General features: G+C 37.1%; 1 protein-coding gene across 5 annotated transcripts in view; it reads right to left on the bottom strand.

The window, feature by feature from the left end:
• hspa12a (heat shock protein 12A) overlaps positions 1-24,433 on the bottom strand; it is a 54,090-nt gene that overhangs the window by 26,007 nt on the left and 3,650 nt on the right. For 2 of the 5 annotated variants that reach the window (XM_066672327.1, XM_066672354.1), the window contains exons 1-2: positions 23,979-24,225; positions 230-306 (exon numbers count right to left, since the gene is read on the bottom strand). In XM_066672327.1, the coding sequence (XP_066528424.1) occupies positions 230-306; positions 23,979-24,021 (120 nt within the window). In that variant the 5' untranslated portion in view covers positions 24,022-24,225. Of the gene's footprint in view, positions 1-229; positions 307-22,761; positions 22,851-23,344; positions 23,419-23,978; positions 24,226-24,433 lie in introns of those variants that run through there. The other 3 variants (XM_066672346.1, XM_066672335.1, XM_066672339.1) reach the window with 3 other exon arrangements.

Raw genomic sequence — 24,433 nt, 5'->3', positions numbered from 1 at the left:
CTGACCTCAACAATGTTACTTTCGTATCAAAATGTGTGTTTTTTAAATGTCTATTAATTATAGTTTAGGTATACACTGGTGGTGTATAAGCTTCTAATATATGTTATCTACACTAGTCTGGCAAAGCTTTACAAACTATGATTCACATGCAATATCAATATACCCTTGGGCAAGACTCCCAGTGATACAGTTCATCCCCTGCATTATTGTAGCTGAGTGAGAAGCTCACCAGTGTGTGTGTTGGGGAGAGAGGCGTGATGCCTGGGTCACCGATACTCTTTGCTGGCGATGGAGCAGCCATTTCATCTGAAATATATAAAGAGAAATTAAATTAGGGATTATGTTACACACCTACACACACATATAGAGTGCTTATTAATGCACAGGCTCCATATTCTTCAGCTTCACTAAAATGCAAATATTTCTGCTTCTTCAGTGTTTTATCTGTATGATGTACTTTTCCTCCATGTTTTTATAGACAACTGTGTGTAATTACAAATGTGAAAAAAATAACACTATGGGTCTGAAAGAAGGTGGAGCTGTCAATAAACTGCTTCTGAACAAAGAATGAGGTAAAAACAAGGTCATTTGCAAACCAAACATCTAAGGGAATTCTCAAAAATGTTTTTAGCATTATTTGAACGTTAAGAGGAATGAAATGCATTCAGCCTCTATGACTGAAATTTGGAAGTGTGGAAATATATCCCTGAAAGCTGAATATCAGGACACACTAAATGCTGTAAAGGTTACATAAGATTATTATAAAATTTTGATTATTCTGAATTTCTTCACCAGTTTCCTAACCATTTGCTAGCTCTCCAGTCTGTATGAGTGCTGGAAAGTGGTCTAAGTATTTAAAGACTGTCTCCGTCCGGTAGGCTGGCCCTTGCCCCTCTCTCTCTCTCTCTCTCTCTCTCTAGGAGTCGACTAACTGCATTACTGAAAGCGCTAAAAACTAAAACAACTCAAATTACAAATGAGCTTCTGTGGTTATTCAAACAGTGAGTAAAAACTTACAGACACGTTTTTTTCAAACGTAACATTCCATCTTAAAAGACTGAACATAAACAACCCAGAGACAATTGTTTTTCACAGGAATTGCAAACATCCCCTTTATATGGTACGTGCACACAAATTATTGGGTGCAAAACTACCTCATCCCATATGGTACGGATTTTGTCAGAAGTAACAGAAGTAACAAAACATCAGTGGCACAGTGGTGCAGCAGGTAGTGTCACAGTCACACATTTTCAGGGACCTGGAGGTTGTAGGTTCAAGTCCTGCTCCGGGTAACTGTCTGTGAGGAGTTTGGTGTGTTCTTCCTCTGGGCACTCATGTTTCCTCCCACAGTCCAAAGACACACGTTGGTTTGTGGATTGGCGACTCAAAAATGTGTCTGTAGGTGCAGATGGGTGTCGCAGTATGAATGACTGGCGCCCCCTCCAGGGTGTGTTCCTGCCTTGCACCCAATGATTACTGGTAGGCTCTGGACCCACCACGACCCTGAACTGGATAAACGATCACAGATAATGAATGAATGAAAACAGTCTTGAGTGCATTTTATAAGACTGTAGAGTCATCAACATTAAAAGACAGACCTGGGTATCCTGCACTATCGATCACAAAACTGTACAGGTACTAAACAAAAAAAAGAAACAAGTAACTAAATGTACAGGTCCAGAGCCTACCCACAGGAACACACCCTGACCAGGTGCCAGTCCACCACAGATTCTCCCAGTCACTCACACACACTTACACCTTCACATGTATGGACACTTATGCACAGCCAATCCACCTACCAACAATATAGTGAATAGGGCACTGATCAATTTCTGGCAAAAGGTTGTAGGGATACCCGGAGCAACCAGAGCAGTCTAGGCCAGTGATCTGGTCAGTACAGCTACTGTTAATTTAAAAAATGCTCTTTATTAGGCATGTCCTGCGCCTAAAATAAATTGTTATGACAGAATGAAATTATTGTAAGAGTTAAAAAAAGAAATTTTAAATTTTGTAAGATTAATGCCAAAGCTGGTCTCTCTCTCTTTGAAATATTTGTGAGGGTGACTAAATCACAGTTTATTTGTTTATGAGCACAGTTGATTGTACAGTCACTGTAGAGGCAAAGTAACTTTACTAAAGGAGACTTTCATAATGAACTAGACATAGCTATCCACAATACTGTACTTTATTTAAAGAGACTTGTGTATAGCTCTGTCTAGGTGTTCCTTATAAAAGTCTTCTTTAATAAAGTTACTTAACTCTGCAGGTTTATGAAAAATGAAACTCTTAAATATTACTTGGCTGTGTCAAGATTTCCTGGACATTTGTATTTAATGAAATGAAAAAAGAAATTGATAACAAGCAGTATTCTGATGCAAAAACATTCTTTGCCCTAACTTGCTTTTGTGTCAACAAGATGTTTTGCTTATATTTGCTGGCTGTCAGCTGTTTAATATTTAACTGAAATCTGGTGTTGTTTACCTGACTTTTAATCCTATTAAGATTGCAGTAGTGATTTTCAAGCAACTGCAGTTACTTATACAAAACAAATTCCTTCACCTATAGTCCTTTGCTAAACTACCTATGTAGCTAGACAGGTATACATATATTTGCTCTACTAAATATACTTTACTGTATTCATTCAACAATTTATTGGTGACAAAATTTAAACACTACATTTCATGATTATTTCAGCAGAAAAACAGCAATACTGAGACAGAATCAAGCAGATATTTCAAGGAGTTAGGTCAGTGCATGGAGGAGCTTGATATCTGCCCACAACAGTCCAATACCCATTTTACTGACAAAAACACTCAATTTTAGGACATTTGGTTTAGACATCACAAGCAATGTTATCACAGTCCCCCAATTGAAGGGTGAACTGTGTTTTTACTTTGCCAAATATTTTTTTGTAGCAAGTAAGGCTGATGGAGCTTTTTTCTAGTATAGCTAAAAATGTTCAGGTGGAAATATTGCCCAATCCCATCTCATCACTTGCCCCTACTACTTAGCCCTAAAAGCTTAGGGCTAGGAATATAATGTTGCAATTCCTGTTGGGAAAAGGGGCTAGGGTAAAGTGATAGGGCTACATGGCTCTTAAAACTGAGATTTTTCAAACACTGTGTTCTGATGATATATCATATTCTTAAAGGGTTGTTCCAGTTCGTAGATAAAGATTTTTTAAGAAACATTAGCCTCTTTTAATTTGTCTGAAAACAAACATAGCTAAAGTCTGATGTTTGAGGTTACTTAACATTTTCATGTTGTTTGTGAAGTGAACGATTATTTAGGTAGCATCATGTTAATTGTTAGGATAGTTGCTAGCATCATTATTCATTATGTGTTTCATTTTTATTTTGCTACTGATGGATTTCTTGAAAAATCTGAGAAAAATGTTTCAGGGGAAAATTTCAATGTTGTGAAAAGCAACTAAATAAATAACTAAATAAATAAATAAAAAAGACATTGCTGTCTCTTCAGAGCAAGAAAAAAAACATACTTAATACTTTTATAACAGTGCTTCAACGTTGCATTTTCAGATTGTCAGAGCATTAAAAAAAGCTTCAAATCTTTTAAAAGCTTTATACAAGCTAATGCAGGCACTCTTCTCCACGGTGACATTTGAATTGAATTAGAGTCTGTATTTGTCCAAAGCCATCATCCTCATTAGCACAGTCTAATAGCCACTCCACTACCACGCGCTATCTGCGGCACCAGGGGTTTAGCGCTCGGTGGGACGCCGTGCAATCTCTCCATTCCCCCAAAACGCCTGCCCTCTTTTTCCTCACTGGACACCCTGCTGGGCTTATAGCTCAGCCGAGTCATCACCACACTTTTCAGGCCATAATTATGAGGCTGAGTGACTGGCTACCTGCGGCTTACGCTGCCTTTCAGCCAGCTAACCGCACCATCATTGATTTGAAAGGAAAAATGCAGGACAATGAGGCATAAAAATCAACAGAGGAGGTGTAAAATGATTGCCTGTAATGATAAATGTCTGCAAGTGGGGTGTTACGTGCAAAAACATGGCTTTTTTATTATTTTGCCACTTCACCATCCTTAAAAAAGCCCTTCTTTGCTCTTCAACGCTGTTTTGTAGGTTAGCAAAGAACGCTAGTTTGTTTTCACTTCCACAATCGAGTGCTACTTGATTACAGCCCAAGCCAATTATGCTTAAGCTCATTTTAAAATCATCTGACAGCCCTCAAATGTCACCCATTATTATAAAAACAGCAAAGAAGGAAATAAATAAATAATAAAAACACATGAAAGTAAGGAAATGGTGGCTAGGAAATCTAGCTAGCTTCAAAGATAAAAAGATCTATAAAGCACTATACTGATTTTCCTGCTTTCGATTTACTTACACAATGTGAAAACATCTGTTTATGAGGAAGGAGCTCTGGCTACTATTATCTGCCAACAATGCAGTTGGGTAACCCACAGCGTCCCAATCAAAGACATTTTATCTTTTTATTTAGTTATTTATTTTTTTAACTCAAGGCAATAATTTATATAGAAATAATCTTTCTTTTGTCTGAAACAAGACACATTTGTTATATGAGATGCCTGAACTTTAACAGAAACTGCACCCTAACTGTGTAGTAACTATTTTTTTTATTTTATTATACTGGGTGATTTATCCCTTCTTTTCATTTAAAGCAAAATGTATTTATTTATTATTTGTTCAGCTTTTGATGTCAAATGCTTGTTAGAAAATATACTATATTTTGTTAAAAAAATATATTTATTTGGGCACTATTCTGCTTCACAACACTGAATTTAAATCTTCACCATGAATGGATTTTAAATATTAGGCACTGAACAATAAGCCATACCAAATGTTCTACATAATTAATTTAAGGAATAATTTAAGATTCAAATAAGTCACTGAATGTGGTGTTATATAAAATGCTCTCACCTAGAGGATTGTACTGAACTAGAAGTATGTGCTTTAATAGTTAGTGTACTGTGCATTATTGTATTGATAGCTATGAAATCATTTTTCACCACGCAACCACTCAACAGTGTAAAAAACAGATGACTCTACAGTCTGTAGAGTCATCTGTTTTTACAGTCTCTACAGTCACCACATGATCCTTGTACCACTCTGATAAACAGCATATATCTATTTCAGACATTCTTTTTATTAGTTTGATTTTACTTTGTAAATTTCAGATATGTGGTGTACTGAGACACACTGCCAAGTTGCTCATTTGTATTTTGCAGTTAGGACACTGTAGAAGATATATAATATATTAGCTAGTCTGTGACCTGTTGCTGTGTGACATTGTGGCTCTGGCTGCAACAAAATTAGACAAAACAGAAAAAAGAAGAATAGAGGTCCTAAAATAGAGCACACAAACACCCCAGAGAGAGGCAGCCATTTCTGGCAGTGTAAACAAAAGGGGAACAGTTGCTGAGAGAATGAAGAGATGCAGGGGAAGATAAAGTATCCTGTTATTTTTAATCCTTTCCTACATCCTCAGCAACTGAATGAATGAGCATACACATGCACACACTCTCTCACTCTCCCTTTCTCTCTCACTCTCTCTCTCTCTCTTCTGGAATCTCATACACACACAGGAAGCTGTAGAGGTCAGGCCACTTCTTTGGAATTCTGTGGAATTTCGAGCAGTTGAAATGAATTTATATACACAACATGTAAAATATATAGTGTGCAGTTCCCATATAAACAAATGTAACTGCAAGACAACTCAACACTCATCACCATAAAAACCCATCAGAATTACAATTGCAAAGTTATTTGCAAGAAAAATAATCACCTAATTTTTTTTTAAGTGGCTTAGATGAAACTTTCCAGTATGTGCAGATCCATGAATCCCACCTATATCACCACTTACCCCTCTGCCACTTGTCTGCAGCTCGAAAGCACCGCACCGCAAGCTGATGAGACTAACTCCTGAGGTTTATGATGTCAGAAACCCTTTGAAAAATGAATTTATGTGGAATTTAAGTGGAAATGCTCAGCCATGGAGATGACTACTTATTTCAAAAATGATACTTCTTACAGCTCATAAACAACACCACACAGACACGTTAACAATATTACAACCTGATTTTCACTGGCAAGGGGTTTAAATAAATAATAAAAAACTGTTTTGTTGGATTTTGTTGAATAGCTTGTGTAAGCCCCAAAAAAGAGTGTAGCAGAGAAGAAAAAGACAGAAATGAAGAAGAGAGTGTGATATAGAAAGATGAAGTGATACACTGAAATAAGAAGGGGAGGAATAGACGAAAAAGGAAAGCAAGAAAGATTTTAAGTGATGATGGGAGACTAAAGAGGAGGACAATCAGAGGCAGATTTTTATTTCCTATTAGAGGAACATCTCTATAATGACATTAATATTTAATGAAGAGAACTGCTACAGACAGTCACAGACAGAATGAGAGAGGAAAAATAAATGTAACAGAATAAGCTTTGGAAAGGAGAGTGTAACAATGAGAACATAATCCCATTTACAAAAACCTTGAACTATAACCTAATTTGTTTATTAATTTTGACTGTTGTTTAAATTCATTGGTTTTGTTACACAATTGTATGTCTACATCATTGGCTATTTTTATGTTCAGTGTATTGCACTTAAAATAACAGCAAACCACCATATTTGGTATATATAGATTTTTTTTGTTGATGCATATATACAGGAGTTAAGAGTGAGTGAAAAGGTAAAAATCCTAGCAAAGTAGAAATCTCCACAGGGTACACAATAAGTGTTTTTGAGTGCCAAAAAAAGGAGTAGGAAGACACAGCCATTATTGCTCAATGGTGCTCTCCATTATACACTAGCCAGGGCATAGTGTACAAGGGCACAAAGCAGTTTGGGCTTCCTCCAAATGCTGAGACCTGAGGGTGCCTCATCCACCCGCACACACACCACACAGAGGGTAGATTCACTCATGCACACATGTAGTGACACTGACTCTCTAGTCTAATTGAACACTTCATTAGACTAAGTGCACTCACATTAATGCAACATAACAGACCTAAATAAGACTCAACTGTACAAGGGGCATATTGATGAACATATAGGGAATTCCATCCCAAGTCTCCAGGCCCTCTAACATTTATTTAGTTGTATATTTGTTAAGTGAATCTAAAACCAATACATAACATTACCTTTAAATTATGCATATATTTACTTTAAAAATAATAAAATGTTATTCCATCTCCTCTTTGAAAAGTGCCATATTGACAGCACGCACAGTCTAAAGTGATAGGAAAAATCCTAGCCAAGCCTGTGTATTAACATATAGCCTATGTTTTTTTATTTTTTTGCAGGCTGTATGAATAAATGTACCTCCATTATTAAATAATCTCCATTATCAAAGAAGTCTTGCACTTTAATCCTATCACAAATGCACAGAATTAAATACATCTGCTTATCTGAGACAGACATACTTTGCTGATCATTGTGTACAAAGAATTTATAGTCAGTAAGCATATAACCCATTTTACACCCTCTATACTAGTAGTATTCAAAATCTCTTTCCTCCCAGGGTCTCATTGCTAGTTATTTGAGAAATTGCCCCCTACCACCACCACCCAAAAAAAAACAACTTGTCAATATGCAAATTATTGTAGCATATGTATAAACCCCTCTGGTTAAATTGCCTCATTTACTCAGTTGTATTGTCTTTTAATGAATGGCTAACAAAATAAAATTAGATTAGCACTAAACAATAAGACCTAAGATAATACATAACACATTCTCCTGCTCTTCCTGTCATCATCCATGATCATAAGCAGGCTAAACTCCACAATGCTAAATTTCTCATATCACAGTAATAATGAATATGCGTTGTTCATTTGTTGTAAAAATAAGAAAATTTCATAAAAAAAGTGTTGTATCAGAGTTATTTAAAAAACATACACACACACGTTATATATATATATATATATATATATATATATATATATACACACACACACGAGTTGGACAATGAAACTGAAACACCTGGTTTAAGACCACAGTCATTTATTAGTATGGTGTAGGGCCTCCTTTTGCGGCCAATACAGCGTCAATTCATCTTGGGAATGACATATACAAGTCCTGCACAGTGGTCAGAGGGATATTAAGTCATTCTTCTTGCAGAATAGTGGCCAGGTCACTACGTGATGCTGGTGGAGGAAAACGTTTCCTGACTTGCTCCTCCAAAACACCCCAAAGTGGCTCAATAATATTTAGATCTGGTGACTGTGCAGGCCATGGGAGATGTTCAACTTCACTTTCATGCTCATCAAACCAATCTTTCACCAATCTTACTGTGTGTATTGGTGCATTGTCGTCCTGATACACGGCACCGCCTTTAGGATACAATGTTTGAACCATTGCAGTCTGGATGGTACGCTTCTTTTGGGGCTTCTCCACCCCGTTAACTCTCCCGGATGTGGGGAAAACAGTAAAGGTGGACTCATCAGAGAACAATACATGTTTCACATTGTCCACAGCCCAAGATTTGCGCTCCTTGCACCATTAAAACCGACATTTGGCATTGGCATGAGTGACCAAAGGTTTGGATATAGCAGCCCAGCCGTGTATATTAACCCTGTGGAGCTCCCGACGGACAGTTCTGGTGGAAACAGGAGAGTTGAGGTGCACATTTAATTCTGCCGTGATTTGGGCAGCCGTGGTTTTATGGTTTTTGGATACAATCCGGGTTAGCACCCGAACATCCCTTTCAGACAGCTTCCTCTTGCGTCCACAGTTAATCCTGTTGGATGTGTTTCATCCTTCTTGGTGGTATGCTGACATTACCCTGGATACCGTGGCTCTTGATACATCACAAAGACTTGCTGTCTTGGTCACAGATGCGCCAGCAAGACGTGCACCAACAATTTGTCCTCTTTTGAACTCTGGTATCACCCATAATGTTGTGTGTATTGCAATATTTTGAGCAAAACTGTGCTCTCACCATCTGCTAATTGAACCTTCACACTCTGCTCTTACTGGTGCAATGTGCAATTAATGAAGACTGGCCACAAGGCTGGTCCAATCTAGCCATAAATCCTCCTACACTAAAATGACATGTGTTTCAGTTTCATTGTTCAACCCCTATATGTATGTATTATATATATATATATATATATATATATATATATATATATATATATATATATATATATATATATATATATATATAAATTATTTTTTTCTTCTTCTTTTTTTGCAATCTCTTAACTCATCCATCCCTCCCCTGAAAGCGTACACCCTACAGCATGCATACCTGCTTTAGGCGTATAGTAAAATAGTGCAATTAAATGGTCACACATTCAAATTGTGACAGGCCTAAACTCTCAGGCTCTATTACGGTCCTTCAGTAGCTTTTCTGAAAGCATAAATGCCACAAAACAATACAGCCAATGTGGGGAATTTCCAACAGTAAAGTATGGACACTAATGAGGGACTGAACAGTGATTTAAGTGACTCTCTGACAGCCACAATACTAAGTAGCACAGAGAAATCGATCAAAACACTGAACATTACATGCTATGTCCATATTTCTCTGGGCACTGAGTGAATTAAGCTATTTTAATGTGTTCTAATTGCTAACAAGCATATTCAAATGCACCCATAGTTTGTACAATTATGTAAGAAGATCAACTCAACAGTTCCCTTTGAAGCACATTACTCACTTATAACACCATTTCCAAAAAATATTGAGACAATGTGCAAAATGTAAGTAAAAACAAAATGCCATTTTGCAAATAATGTTTACATTCAGAAAGTTTTTTTTGCAACATCTGGCACATTTTGTCAGTTTATGCCATCAACACGTTACAAAAAAAATTGTGAAAAGGGCAGTGTTTACAATTGTGCAGCATTACCTCTACTTTTAACAACACTCTGTAAATGTTTGAGAACAGAGGAGAACAGATGCTATAGTTCTGAATGCGAGTTGTCTGATTCTTGCAACCTCAACAGCTTGGAGTCTTAATTATAACGTTTTTCATTTCATAATGTACCAGTTGTTTTCAGTATGTGACAGGTCTGAAGTAGTTTATTTCCAGCATTCTTTTACTAAAGAAGGCATGCTGTTGTAACCGATGCAGATTGTGAACTGGCCTTTCTTACTGAAATAAATAAGGTCCAAGTCCCAGAAAAAAAACATTGTCTGAATGTTGCTCCAAAGCCTGTACACATCATTCAGCATTAACGGTGCCTTCACACATGAGAAACTTGCCCATGCCATGTGCATTAATGCCACCCACCTATCACCACGGATGCTTGCTTTTGAGCTCTTTGCTTATAAGTATGTCCCACAAGTCCCAGAATCCATGACTTGAAAGAATCGGACCACAGGACAATTTTCCACTTCACCTCAGTCCATCTTAAATGAGCTCAGGCCCAGAGAAGGCTGTGGCATTTCTGGATCTTGGGTCCTGTTTGTTTATGGTTTCTTTTGTTCCCTATCCCAACATTTTTGGAACATTTTTCTGACATGGAAAAATAGAAATTCTAATTCAAAATGGAAAAATAGTTTTCAAACTATTTCAACACAGTTTCAACATTTGAATATGTTCTATTTTCAATAAAATATAGGATTTGCATATCATTGCATTTTGTTTTTATTTACAATTTGCTCAGCAACTTTTCTGGAAATAGCATTGTACATTTGCACAATTTACATCTTGTCATGTCAAGACATTGATTTTATTTAAGATTTCAACAGCACGCATTTACACTTGGCAGTCAGAAACTTAGTCACATGGTAATCCAATTGCTATGTGTGACTTAATGTGCAATTTGGGGAATAACCATTGTGTGTCCTCCGTGGTTAGCTTCCTAGCAGTTATGGATCATGTGCATTGTGACGTAATGTGTTGGGCAGGGTTTTGCTTGTGAAGTGGTTTGAGCATATATTTTAAATCCATCTTGGATATGTTTATACCTGTATTTTTATTTGGATAATACGTATGTGAATATTATCCTGATACTTAACACAAATACAATGACCACATGTAAAAGGAGTTAAAGTGTTGTGTAGGGAAAACGTAAGGGAAATAGTGCTAACAACTTCTTATGGGTAGATTATTTTCAAAATTGTTCAATGTACAACAACAGTGCAGAGCTGAAAGCCTGGAGAACAATACCATCTCAGAGAACACGATATTTTACACATGTGTATATGTGCTTCAGTGAGTGTATGTGTGTGTGTGTGTATCCCTGAGGGTCTGAGACTAAGAATAGATTTCCTTCCTGAGGATCAGCTTCAGGATTGTCTTATCTACATATTGAGACATTCGAACACAATAGAATGACACAAATTCTCAGCAAAACTACAGACCCCACCCTCATTTATGCTGTAACCACTAGAAGCAGGAGGAAAAAAAATCAATACACAATTTGGCAAAAGTTTATAGCCACCTGCTCATCCAACATTTATTCTGAAATCATACGCATTACAATGGAGCCCTCTTTGCTGCGGACATAATTCTACTTCTCCGAAAAGTACATGTTGTAACATGTTGTAACTTTTCTGAAGATTTGATCACATTCAGCCACGAGGGCATTGATGAGATCAGGTATTGATTTTGGATGACTAGTTCTGGATCGCAAACCAAAGTCAAACTCATCCTAGTGGTACGGGATTGTGCACCATCACTTCAGAGAACACAATTCTCTGCTCCACTGCTCAATGCTTGGCGGTTTTATAATGTTGCCTCTGTTTTGCATGGAGCATAATTACCTAAAATTCTAGAGCATTTCATTTTATGCCTTTCATTGCAAATTACACAAACTGTACAATTAAAATGTGTGCACAGTAGGTGTTTTTTAAAGTAACATTTTTGCCATATTGCCTACCCTTATGTAAATACCTACTCAATAAACATGTACATGAGTATAAGCAGATTGGGCTTTTATAGCTCTATGAATCACAATGTGGTCACCAGATGCTTTTCCTGTGATCTGTAATCCACAGGTGTCAGCTTTCAGGCGTCCTGTAACAACAGCCACAGGGGATTCTCCATGAGTGGTCTGAGGTTAAGAGGAGCCTTTGATTTTTTGCATCACACTCTATGTCGAGGGATCTGCATTCTGCACAACTTCACTGTCCACCTTAGACCATTAAAAGTTGTACTTAGCTCCAATATTAACAAAATTGTCTGGTAACATATACATTTTTTCTCAGCCATAACTAATTGAAAATACATTCTGTTAAGGGTACAGATTGTAAACTACATCCATAAAACATTGTGAAATGAAAATTAATAAAATATTTTCCCCACAAAATTACATTGCATACTAACAAACTTTTTTTTTATTTATTTATTTTTTTTTTTTAGAACTGGCAAAGCAGTTCTGTCAGTGCCAATATATACTAATCTAATCCTCAAACAATGTCCACATTGGCTCAAATCATGATTTAAGCCCATGCTAGCTCCCGACCCAAATCTGACCAAGACGCTGGGGGCACTTCATACTCTATGAGAATCAGTGAAGGGGAAAGCCTGAATTATTTCACATTCTTTAATATTTCATTCACTTCTCCTGAAATCATCCAGAGGCATTTCAGGCCAGTCTGTAACAGTCTCGCAGATGCTGCTGGTTTGGTTTATGGGGTTTGAATGCTCTCCATGTGCTACATTTTATGTTTTACATTTTAATTTTATAATTAATTAATCATAGTTTTATATTTTTATGTCCAATGGACATCAGTTTCAGGCAGATTTGTGCAATCTAAAATCCTGCTACAAATGTGAAAAACCTGTAGACTTCCTCTAGATTGACCTCTCTCTGTCTCTCTCTAGACCGTATGCCTTGGTTAATGCCTATAACATGATGTAATGTTAGGGTTGAACTTTTCCGGCTTTTCTGAACATCCCAGTGTCCTCCAAACCTCCACAAAACTCCCCCCAACTCCATTCTGCTCCAAGTCCTCTTTCCTGCCGATATTAAGTGTGTTATTTCTGCACACTGTCACAGAGGCAAAGCAGCTGGAAGTGAGAAATCATGCTATTAAACATTTTTGACACTAGAGAGACTCTGCCCCTATCAGTGTGTGTGTGATTTGGGAAAGGGAGATGTGCGTCATCTTCCACCAGATTTCATCATATAATAAACATGCCTTGGGGTTTGTTTGAGAGTGTGTGTGTGTGTGTGTGTGTGCGTATGTGTGTGTGTGCACTTGTGTTTTTGTTCAAGTGTGAGAGAGTGTATAAGGGAGAGAGAGGATAGAGGGAGAGGAAAAGTATGAGCAAGAAGGAAATACAGAATAATTCAGAGACAGAAAAAGAGAAAGAAGAAGGCAGCTAGAGAAAAGGTAAAGACAGAGGCAGACTGTGTAAGAAAGCTAGAGAGGGAGAGAGAGAGAGATATAGGAAAGGCATAGGAAAATATGAGATATATATTTGTGAGAAAGCAAGAAAGAGAAAAAGAATGAGACCCGGTGAGCAAGAAACAAAAAGACCTCATAAGACCATAAATGTTTCTGCCTTCAATTATTTCACCACCACCCTCCCCACGAACAAACACACACACACACACACACGTCAGCATGGCGTCGTCCTTCAAACAGCCTGCAGAGAAATTCATTAAAACACTTTAGAAAATGAAATAAGAGGAAAGAGCAGTGATGGTCGAGATGAAAGACTGCAGGCTCCAACACAACGGTCATCACCGTTGTTTGACAGACTCCACTCACTTCTCTAACAGAAAAATCACAATTCACAATGCTGTGTATTCCAAGACAAGGCTTACTGTCTTTCTGTTGAATTTGTATTAAAGATCATTTGGTATTGTGTGTTAAATCTTGCTTTCTAGAAAGAGGAGCCTAGGAGTAAGACATTTTAGAGGATACAATGTCTTCAGTTTTTAGATAAACTCCCTGAGCACTTCATCAGACACCACTCCCATGTAGCTCCACTGGTGTAGTTAAAGGCAGTTGCTTATCTTTTGAAGCAATTTGTCTTTGCCATAATCTTGCCCTTTACTGATGGTCAGTTTCTGACCACACAGTTGTCTGGTCTAGATATTTTTGGCTGATGGACCACTTTTAATCTAGCAGTGACAATGATGTTTATTTAAAAACAGCAGCAAAACTGTGTCTGGCGCGCGCACACACACACACACCAAGGTGGGTGCTTCTAATAACGTGATCAGCTAGAGGATATTGGATATAAGTGTATAGGTGTTGGCTAGTGTGTGGGTGTTAAAGGTAGGTGTTTCTAAGAAGTGATCAGTTTGTGGAGACAGAGGGTAAGTGTTTCCAAAAAAGTGGCCAATGAGTTTACATGTAAACTGAGAATGTTACTCATTGTATCTGTAAATGGACACAGGAACTAATATATATATATATATATATATATATACACACACACACACACACACACATACATAAGGTGGGCCTTATGCATACACGTTAATAAAACGAGAATGGTTGGTGAAATTAACTTCCTGTTTGTACATTAATAGAGAGGCGAAGGAAGTAAAAGATGTGGTAGAAAAAATTGTACAAGCCGTAGGAATAACATATTTATATACATATATATATATATATATATATATATATATATATATATATATATATATATATATATATATATATATATATATATATATATACACACACACACAGACACACACACACACATACGTACTGTAAGTGATACGTGATATTTTAAGTGTTAAGTATTTCTTTTAATTTAATAACTATAACTGACAACTAATGAAAACCCCAAATTTAGTATCTCAAAAAATTTGAATATTAAGACCAATACAAAAAAAGAACTGAAAAGTATGAACATGAAAAGTATGAGCATGTACAGCACTCAATACTTAGTTGGGGCTCCTTTTGCCTGAATTACTGCAGCAATTGCTGTGTAGCATGGAGTCAATCAGTCTGTGCACTGCTCAGGTGTTATATGAGAGCCCAGGTTGCTCTGATAGTGGCCTTCAGCTCTTCTGCATTGTTAGGTCTGGCGTATTGCATCTTCCTCTTCATAATAAGGTCAGGCAAGTTTCCTGGCCAATTAAAAACAGGGATGGTCCTTAAACCAGGTACTGGTAGCTTTGGCATTGTGTGCAGGTGCCAAGTCCTGTTGGAAAATGAAATCTGTATCTCCATAAAATTGGTCAGCAGCAGGAAGCATGGAGTGTTCTAAAACTTCCTGGTAGATGGCTGCATTGACCTTGGACCTCAGAAAACACAGTGGACCAACACCAGCAGATGACATGGCACCCCAAATCATCACGTACTGTAGAAACTTTACACTGGCCCTCAAGCAATGAGGATTCTGTGCCTCTCCTCTCTTCCTCCAGACTCTGTGACCATGATTTCCAAAGGAAATGCAAAATTTACTTTCATCAGAGAACATAACTTTGGACCACTCAGCAGCAGTCCAGTCCTTTTATCTTTAGCCCAGACGAGACGCTTCTGACGCTAGTAGATGACCAGAGGAGGATAGGTCACCCCTTGTGAGCCTTGGTTCCTCCCAAGGTTTCTTCCTCAGCTGAGGGAGTTTCTCCTTGCAACTGTTCCCTCGCTCACCTGGGCATTTTTTACATTTTTACATTTAATTTCAAAACTTATAAATATACAAACATACAAATAAATATGATTTGATTTGATTTAATTCTGACGCTGTATCTTGTTCAAGAGCGGCTTGACACAAGGAATGCGACAGACCCGGCAAGACCCATGTTTTGCATACGGCTGTGCATGGTAGTTCTTGAAGCACTGACTCCAGCTGCAGTCCAGTCTTTGTGAATCTCCCCACATTTTTGAATGTTATTCCTATTGCTTGTACATTTATTTTCTACCACATCTTTTACTTCCCTTCACCTCTCCATTAATGTACTTGGACATAGAGCTCTGTGAACAGCCAGCCTCTTTAGCAATGACCTTGTGTCTTGCTCTGCTGGTGTAAGGTGCCAATGGTCGTCTTTTGGACAACTGTCAAGTCAGCAGTTTTCCCCATGACTGTGTAGATTACAGAACTAGACTGAAAGACCATTTAAAGGCCTTTGCAGGTGTTTCGAGTTAATTAGATGATTCGAGTGTGGCACCAGGTGTCTTCAATATTGAACCTTTTCACAATATTCTAATTTTCTGAGACACTGAATTTGGGGTTTTCATTAGTTGTCAGTTATAAGAATCAAATTAAAAGAAATAAACAATTCAAATATATCAGTCTGTGTGTAATGAATGAGTATAATATACAAGTTTCACTTTTTGAATGAAATTAGTGAAATAAATCAATGCATTACATGATATTCTAATTTTATGACCAGCACTTGTATATATATATTATAGCATTTATATATATTATTCAATCATTCATTCATTATCTGTAACCGCTTATCCAATTCAGGGTCGCGTTGGGTCCAGAGCCTACATGGAATCATTGGGCGCATATATATATTTTGTTTATTTATTTATTTATTTATTTATTTAAAGGGGTGGGCGATATGGCCCTAAAATAACATTACAATATTTCAGGGTTTTTTGGCGATAATAATAATATTCTTGGCGATATGAACAAAATACTGAAAAATACTTTAATTCATTTCAAGAATACACTAATGCAACAAAATAAAGGTTATATTAATATTAGTCATTAAATTAAATATATTTAATATATTATTAAAAAGTTTTATTTTACTACAAATGCAATATTTTCATATTCAGATATAAAGAAGCAAACATTTGCTTATATTGTAAACAACAGTAATATTTCAAGATTCTGATTTTGTATGAAATACTATAGCATAAAAATTTACCACACAACCAAAGTGCAGAAAATGTAGTGTATGCGTATAAACAGCAAAAAGGAAAGAATTATACAAAAAGTAACCTTAAAACTTCACAGTAAATAACAAAACAAACACAGAATAGTTGCTGTACTGAGTCATTATGCAAACATATCAGAATATCACGACTATTAAAAAAATATGACGATATTATCGCGAACGTTAGGATATGGCACAGCCCATATATCACTCAGCAGTTGCTGAACACATTTCAGATCCTGTAAGACAATGAAGCACAGAGAAATGAAGACTTATAGACAAAATCTCTTTACTTTATTCAGTCTATAGTGAAGAAAAGCTAACTTCACTGTGTTCAGCACCTGTTCATTCAATGTTACATCTGAAATCAGGGAGGTAGTCCATTTGGTGAAAAAATTTGTATTGCATTTTCATTTTATCTTTTACCATTTGTGCAATGTATATTAAAATTTTAATTACATTTTATTTTTAGAACTCCCAAATATTTCTTAAAATAAAATCAAATTATTTTATTTGATTCCTCACAAACAGAGTTGTGAGGAAAAAAAAATAGGTTCCTCAACTGGAAATCAGCATATCAACCCCCTGGCTCAGCCCTCATTCTCTTGGGGTTCAAAAATGTGGAACATCTGTGTCTGTGTGTGTGCGTGATCCTAAGAATGTGTAACACTGCAAATGATGATTTTACTTTATATTATTTAAATGCAGACTGTAAAATAACAATTAATTATCTGCATCCCTGGATGTTTGCAGTTTATATGATTTACTCACTTCAAATGTGACAAATACGATTAGTTGCCAATAAACTTAAACCACATAATCTTAGTGTCAGGGAGGCGCTGTGTGCAGATATTATAGGATCTTTAGGGAATCTGCATCAATGTGTGTGAAGCACACAGAGCCACACCCTCACAGCGTGCTCTTCAGCACAAAACCATGCTGAAATTTCTCAGAGATGGAGGGAGGGAGGGAGAGGGAGAGAGAGAGAGAGAGAGAGAGAGAGAGAGAGAGAGACAGAAAATGTGTCCAAATGGCCACACCCAATCCACAGAGCAAGTGGACACCACCTCAGCACCATGTAGTGAGTGTACACTCAATAATTTCAGGGTTACACAATGTGGATTTAAATATTCCTAATAAACTGTAAATGATCCTTTCTCCTCCCATATTTTCTCTCTTTTAAATTTAAATTTCAAATTAAAAATTAACTTCATCCTGATGAATAGCAGAAGGTGAAACAGTATGGTGACTGAATATGGGAATACTGATTAATAAAAATATTTCTGGGGAGGTAAACCCTCCTATATGGTAGGACTCACTGAAGAGAGTAAACTGAACAAGAGTAAAATTAATTAATTAAAGCAACAGTATTTCTGGCCAAATACAACCAACGTATTTAAATTAGAAAAGCAACATAAGAATAAACCATGCTAACAGAAGGAATTTAAAACACATTTAAAAATTCCTAAAACAGATACAGACACAAGGTGAAAACATGCTGACGCTATCATACATAAGATTAGAGACCCTAATACAAAAAAACTGACATGTGAACAAACAGAATTAGTACATATCTTCCAAAATTATTACAGAGCTTTATTTACACAAAGGCAACATGGACGATCAAGAAACAAAAACTAAATTCCTTAATTCACTAAATTACTCTGTTTTGGAAACAACTTTAGAAGAGCTCAAGAATGCAATTTGCAGATTAAAATTAAACCAATCCCAGACATAAATGGCTTCTACCAGACTGATACAAAACCTGTAGAGGACAACTGACCCCACTTGCCCTCTCAACATTTACTGGATAATACTGTGAGCTGAAATTAGTTAAATAGCAGTTTTGTAAATTACATTTTTGCTTTGTATAATTAAAACTGTATAAAACCTGACAAACAACATGAAATTCAAATTTCATCTGGTTTATTATTATTGTTGTTGTTATTATTATTATTATTATGCATTACCATTGAAGACACAGACTCCAAACTTTTATATAGTATGCACTGGTGTATGTGAATGTGCACATGTGTCTGTGTGTGTATATGAGTGCTGCAGTCGCTGACTCAGCAGTGCGGCTGCAGCTTCCTCGTGCTCTGGGCAGTAAAACCTCATCTACTGGGGACTGGCATTGTCCAGCCCTGTCCACCACACCTTTATACACACAAAAACAGCCAACTGTCGGATTAGACGCCACAATAGCATCGTACTAAAGAGCCACAAACAAACGGTACCACAAAAACAAGCGCACAAAAGCTAAAACATGCTTAGATTCATGACCAACGCTAGGCTTGAGGTCAAAGGCCAAGTCAACAATCAAAATAGGTGCTGGCCATTTGTCTCACTACATCAGCAGTGTTTCTGCTAGTTCTAAACAAGACAAGGGTCTAAACATCTGAGACCAATACAATAAATGCAAAGTAGAATCACCATATATGAATATGAATTTCAGAACTGGCCAGTATTTGGTAGTATTTCCCGCTTTCCATTAATGAATGTGTACACTCCACAACTCACACAAATGAATACAAAAAAGTATGTGAACATTAAATTCTACATTTTTTGTGGTTTATATGGAAAATAATACGTTTTACACTTTTAGACTCCTACATACACTGATGAGCCAAAACATTATTACAATTTGCCTTATAGTCTATCAGGATAAGGGGAACCTCTAGAGCGGACATCCAACATTGACTCTCAAATCTGGGGTTTCCCATCAGAACACTGGCCAGAGAATCTCATTCCCTTCACCAGTTCCTAACCATAGGCTTTGAAGAAACCTACACAATTTGAGAAAATGTTTGTTTTTATAAGGTTCTCCTACACATGCGAAACATATGTGTGGCTTCTCAAACCTAAAATTCCTCTGCCCTATATTTTAGGGTGGGTTTCCTGACTTGGGTTAAGCAGTCCAAGCCTTGGTTTACATTATCCTTACAATGGAGATTCCCAAATCAAAATGCTACCTATGTCGGTGCTAAATAAATGCCAGAAAATTCACTTTTGTAGACTGCTTGCTTAAAATACACTATGTTCTTAGTTATTTAGACCTTTCTAAACATAAAGGCATTGAGCAGAAAAGCTGTGGAACTGTATTATGGAGTAATGAAGCTAGGCTCAGAAGCACAGGAGCCCATCGCCTCTTTGTGTCAGTTGGATAAAAGAATGCACTGTGTTACAAAATAAGGAGAAAGACTTGTATTCTGTTAGCCACATTAGCTTTTTCATTGTAGTCTCTAAAGGAAAACTGATAGCATGTTAGGCTCCAATGCACTTCTCTGCTCTTGTGACAGAATATGTATGAGTTATCCATACAAAGATCATCGCTGGTGTGTGAGAGACTACAAGCCATGTATATTTGGTGCCATTTATTCAACCTGTTTACAGGGTAAATAATCTCATCCCATTACTGTGTCCTCAGAGTAATAGATCTTTGGAGGATAATGTTTTATCAACACTGTTCACAAAAACTATTCCTCTGGTCTGGCTTAAAGTTTAATAATAAACATGTTCTTGTCTGCATGTCGAGCGGCACGGTGGTGCAGCAGGTAGTGTCGCAGTCACACAGCTCCAGGGACCTGGAGGTTGTTTGTTCAAGTCCTGCTCCGGGTGACTGTCTGTGAGGAGTGTGGTATGTTCTCCCCGTGTCAGCGTGGGTTTCCTCCGGTGAATGTGTGAGCGTGTGTCGCCCTGTGAAAGACTAGTGCCCCCACCAGGGTGTGTTGCACCCAATGATTCTGGGTAGGCTCTGGGAACACAGTGACCCGGAACTGGAAAAGCGGTTACAGACAATGAAATGAATGTTCTGCATGTCTGAAAATGTGAGAGATGTTTCCATGCTGGAGCAAAGCCATGGATCTTTCATTTTAAAGTCTAAATGTGGATTAAAATTGTTAAAAGACACCATAAAACAATGAAATGCACTTCTTGCTGGATACAGTCTCTAATGGTTCATTGCAATTTTAAGTTTAAATCTTTCCCAGAAGAAGAGCTTTACTGCAGCAAAGAGCAGATTGATCACCAAATAATAACCCTTGATTTCAGAAGATATGCAGCATGAGCATTGGTATTTTGGACATATAGTGTAAAAAAAACTTTTTAAAAACTTGCTTCTTTAGATTTTAGTGGAGCTACGATGTTAATGTTGCTAAAAATCATTGGAAGCTTTTGCTAAATCAATTAACATAGGGTTAAATGCCTAAATCCTCACATACTGTCAGGGTGTGAAATATTTTTTAACAGACTTATGTGTTTTTTACACTTCATCACACAATGTTTTGTATAAACACTAACATAAGTATGTAAGCATATATATCCACGTTAGCATTTTAGGCTCAAACATGTCTAGAAATCAAAGCATTCCAACACCTGTACAATCTTGAAAACATATTTATGTTTTTCAGCTAAACTACTAGTTACCTGCATGAAGGTGTCGGCCATTCAGGGACTCCAAAATGTTATGACTGACTAGAGTTCTCCCTCACTCTCTGAGGGCATTCCTCTAGCTTTGAGACTGTCAGCTCCCCCCAGAACAAAGACCCCTTTATTTTCATTGCCCCAAAGTGCCACCCTGGGGAATGGGACTGTTTTCCTGCTGGCATTTCTGCCCACAGATGGTTGAAAATAGGCACAACAGTTTAAACACAGACAGTGCTAAATGCTAGCACAATTCACAGATGTTAGCTAAGGACAAATGGTCAATGCATCTATACAAAGGCACACAATTAGCAAAGGGGTGTGAACTTTTAAAGCAGGCCCACAAGCCAAACACAATACACATCTAGAGCCCACCAATATATCTTTAAATATGAAAGATTTTAAAGATCAGTTTTTAAAGATGCTAATATAGCATTCATGCTACAAATGGACAACTGCAACTTTTCTTTTGCTACAAATGGAAAAACCTGTCTCTACAAAATTGTACAAGAAACATTCTGATTTTTGTAGTAGATCATGATCAAATGTAAAGAAATTTAATTGGGTTCAAGGTTTTGTTTTCCCACTGAAAATGTGCTTTAAATAATTAACCTTAAATATTCCTCCAGTCAGAGAAAATGTGTGTGCTTTGGTAATGCTAAGGAAAATGATTTTCATCCTTTCATTATTTGCTGGCTATTTTGATTATTTAAAGGATTCATTTTCATTCCCAGGGCACAATGACTGACATCTTTTTCTTAAAGTCTAAACTATTAGCCTATTCCACATTGTCCTTGCACATTCATATATATATATTCGATGATTCAATTCAATCAACTGAACATTTGAATCAGTGATTCTTTCCTGTTCTTGTGACGTTTCTGCAAGGCACAACTTTACATGATATGACTTCATTTTTAGCATATAGCCATCAGTCTGTAATCCATTAGCAATTAGATACAATAATTGTTTTACTTATTTAAAAGTCGGTCTCTGTACACAAAACACTCCAGCATGAAAACGGCATGAAACCTATTTTTAAGTATTCTGAATTAGTCGAAATATATTACTACGCTTCTACTAGAAGGTACGCAAATTATATCAATTACAGTAGCAAATCTGTCCGAACAAATGACCAACGAGTCGATTCAATGATTTGACTCCTTCAACGCTACTGCCCGCATTACATCAGTGTCCTTTTCCTAAAGGACAGTTCAAAACACAAATCACGACCCTTCGCGTTCACACCCAAGCCTCACATAGTAAAGCCCTGGCAGATGTAACACAAACAAACAAACAAACGCGCCTACAACTGCTGTACTCGTGCGTTTTCACATTTTCTTTTTACTGCAGTCCAAACTACATGCATTTCACTGCTCCACCATGTAAGGCAGAATAGAAAAGTCGAACTAGAAGCTGAAGAGAATAGGAAGACATTCAGCTCCATGAAAACTACCTGCCAAAAGATTGCTCGCTCACAGGGAAATATGAATATATATATACCTAGCCTGTGCATCACATTTTTTATATAAAATATTCAATGCAGTGGACATTTGACTGCATTCGTGCTCATGCATTAAGCTCCTACCTCTCTTCTCAATGCTCTTCACCTGAGCTGATGATGATGATAAGGAGGAGGAGGATGAAGATGATGAGGCACGCAGACTTTTGCTGCAATGCCTCGACGCCCCACGTGACTCGAGGCTGCACTCTAATGATGGCCATTCAGGCTCTTTTTAGGGATTCACATCGAGTCGACTCCCCAAACGACTCTTAATTTTCTCACATACTTTTTGTTTATTTATTTATTATCTATTTTATTTTATTGCATTAATAGTAATATATAATTAAATTTACTGGTCTTAACAAAACCTGTGATAATATATATGAATTCAAATATAAGAAAAAATGTAATAATTATTTTTTCCAAAAATGAAAAAAATTGAATAATTGAATAAGCACTACGTATGCTTCAGGATTTTGATAAATGTGAAAAATAAAGTCTACGTTTAACCAGTTCTATTCGATTTGCAATAAATAAATAAAAAGCAGATATTTTCTCAACACAGATAAGTCAGATTTTGATAAATAACTGGAAGAAGTTAAAAAGGCAGGGGTCACAAAAAAAGTCCAAATATCTCTATTATGATAACAGAAAGAACCAAACTTACAAGACTAATGGGAAAAAATATAGGGGTAGAACCATAATGCTCCAAAGACAGCCTAGAATGAGCGTCCTTTAAACCTAAAGAAAAATTATAATATTTAGTTTTAATCATTGCAATATATATTGATTTTGCAGCTGTTCAATGTGAATCGGCTCACCTAAGAGTCATTTCAAAGAGTCGACACATTCCTACCGCACTCAGGAGGGAGACTCAACTCACAACACGTTACGTAAAAGGGGCAGCACTTCTTGTTGTTAAAATCCAAAAGTCCATCAACAAGTTTGGGTCTTAACAACAAAAGTAGCCATGTTGCAAAAAAAAGAGCTAAAAATGTAGCTACAATCATAGGACATAAACCCAGGTTGGAAGCATAACGGCATATTTCTAGAGTATATCAAAGACTATTCTAACACGGAAGAAACGTTAAAACAGACCAGTATATAAAAGCAACACACCACAAAAGCGTCTACCTAAGTTATATGATGCTTTTTAAGCACCATATCTCAGTTTTAAGGTGGAATTATTTAAGGTGGAACGGAAAGTACTGAGTGGGCGGTGATAACATGCATGCATTCCATCACTGATGACCAACTTCACCTTACTCCACTCTTACAAATCTATAATAATACATATTTACCTGTTTCAACGTCTTCTATTACCATCGTGTCTTTCTCGGCCATAAAAACTCAAATAGCAGCCTCCTCCTCTTCCTCCACTTTTTAAATCATTAGATACTAAACACAAAACTGTTCTTCCCAGCTACTTTTTCTCCTCTGCTTCAGACTCTCTTTCTCCGTCGTTTTCCACCCACTGCTCCACTGTAGAACTTCTCCCTTCTTTGCTGGACTGTTTTCAGTTACTTTTCGAGAGAGGAAGTCCACTGATGCTGGTTTTCCTCTGAGTGTGGAGCTCCCCCTCCTCTAACCCCCTCCTCCACTGACCCAACGCCTGTGTCCTAAGCCCCTCGCTGGGTTCAAAAGCAACGACACGCCACTAACACAACCGTGTGCAAAAGTCTAAGCACCCCCAGGGCTAATGACACCTTTTGTTGATTTTCTAAGTGAAAATAAATTCCTTTACAGAGAACATACA

This window comes from Hoplias malabaricus, chromosome 1 (assembly GCF_029633855.1).
Source record: "Hoplias malabaricus isolate fHopMal1 chromosome 1, fHopMal1.hap1, whole genome shotgun sequence".
Lineage (NCBI taxonomy): Eukaryota > Metazoa > Chordata > Actinopteri > Characiformes > Erythrinidae > Hoplias > Hoplias malabaricus.
Note: the sequence above shows the minus strand (reverse complement) of the source record. Positions and strands in the feature narration are given on the sequence as shown.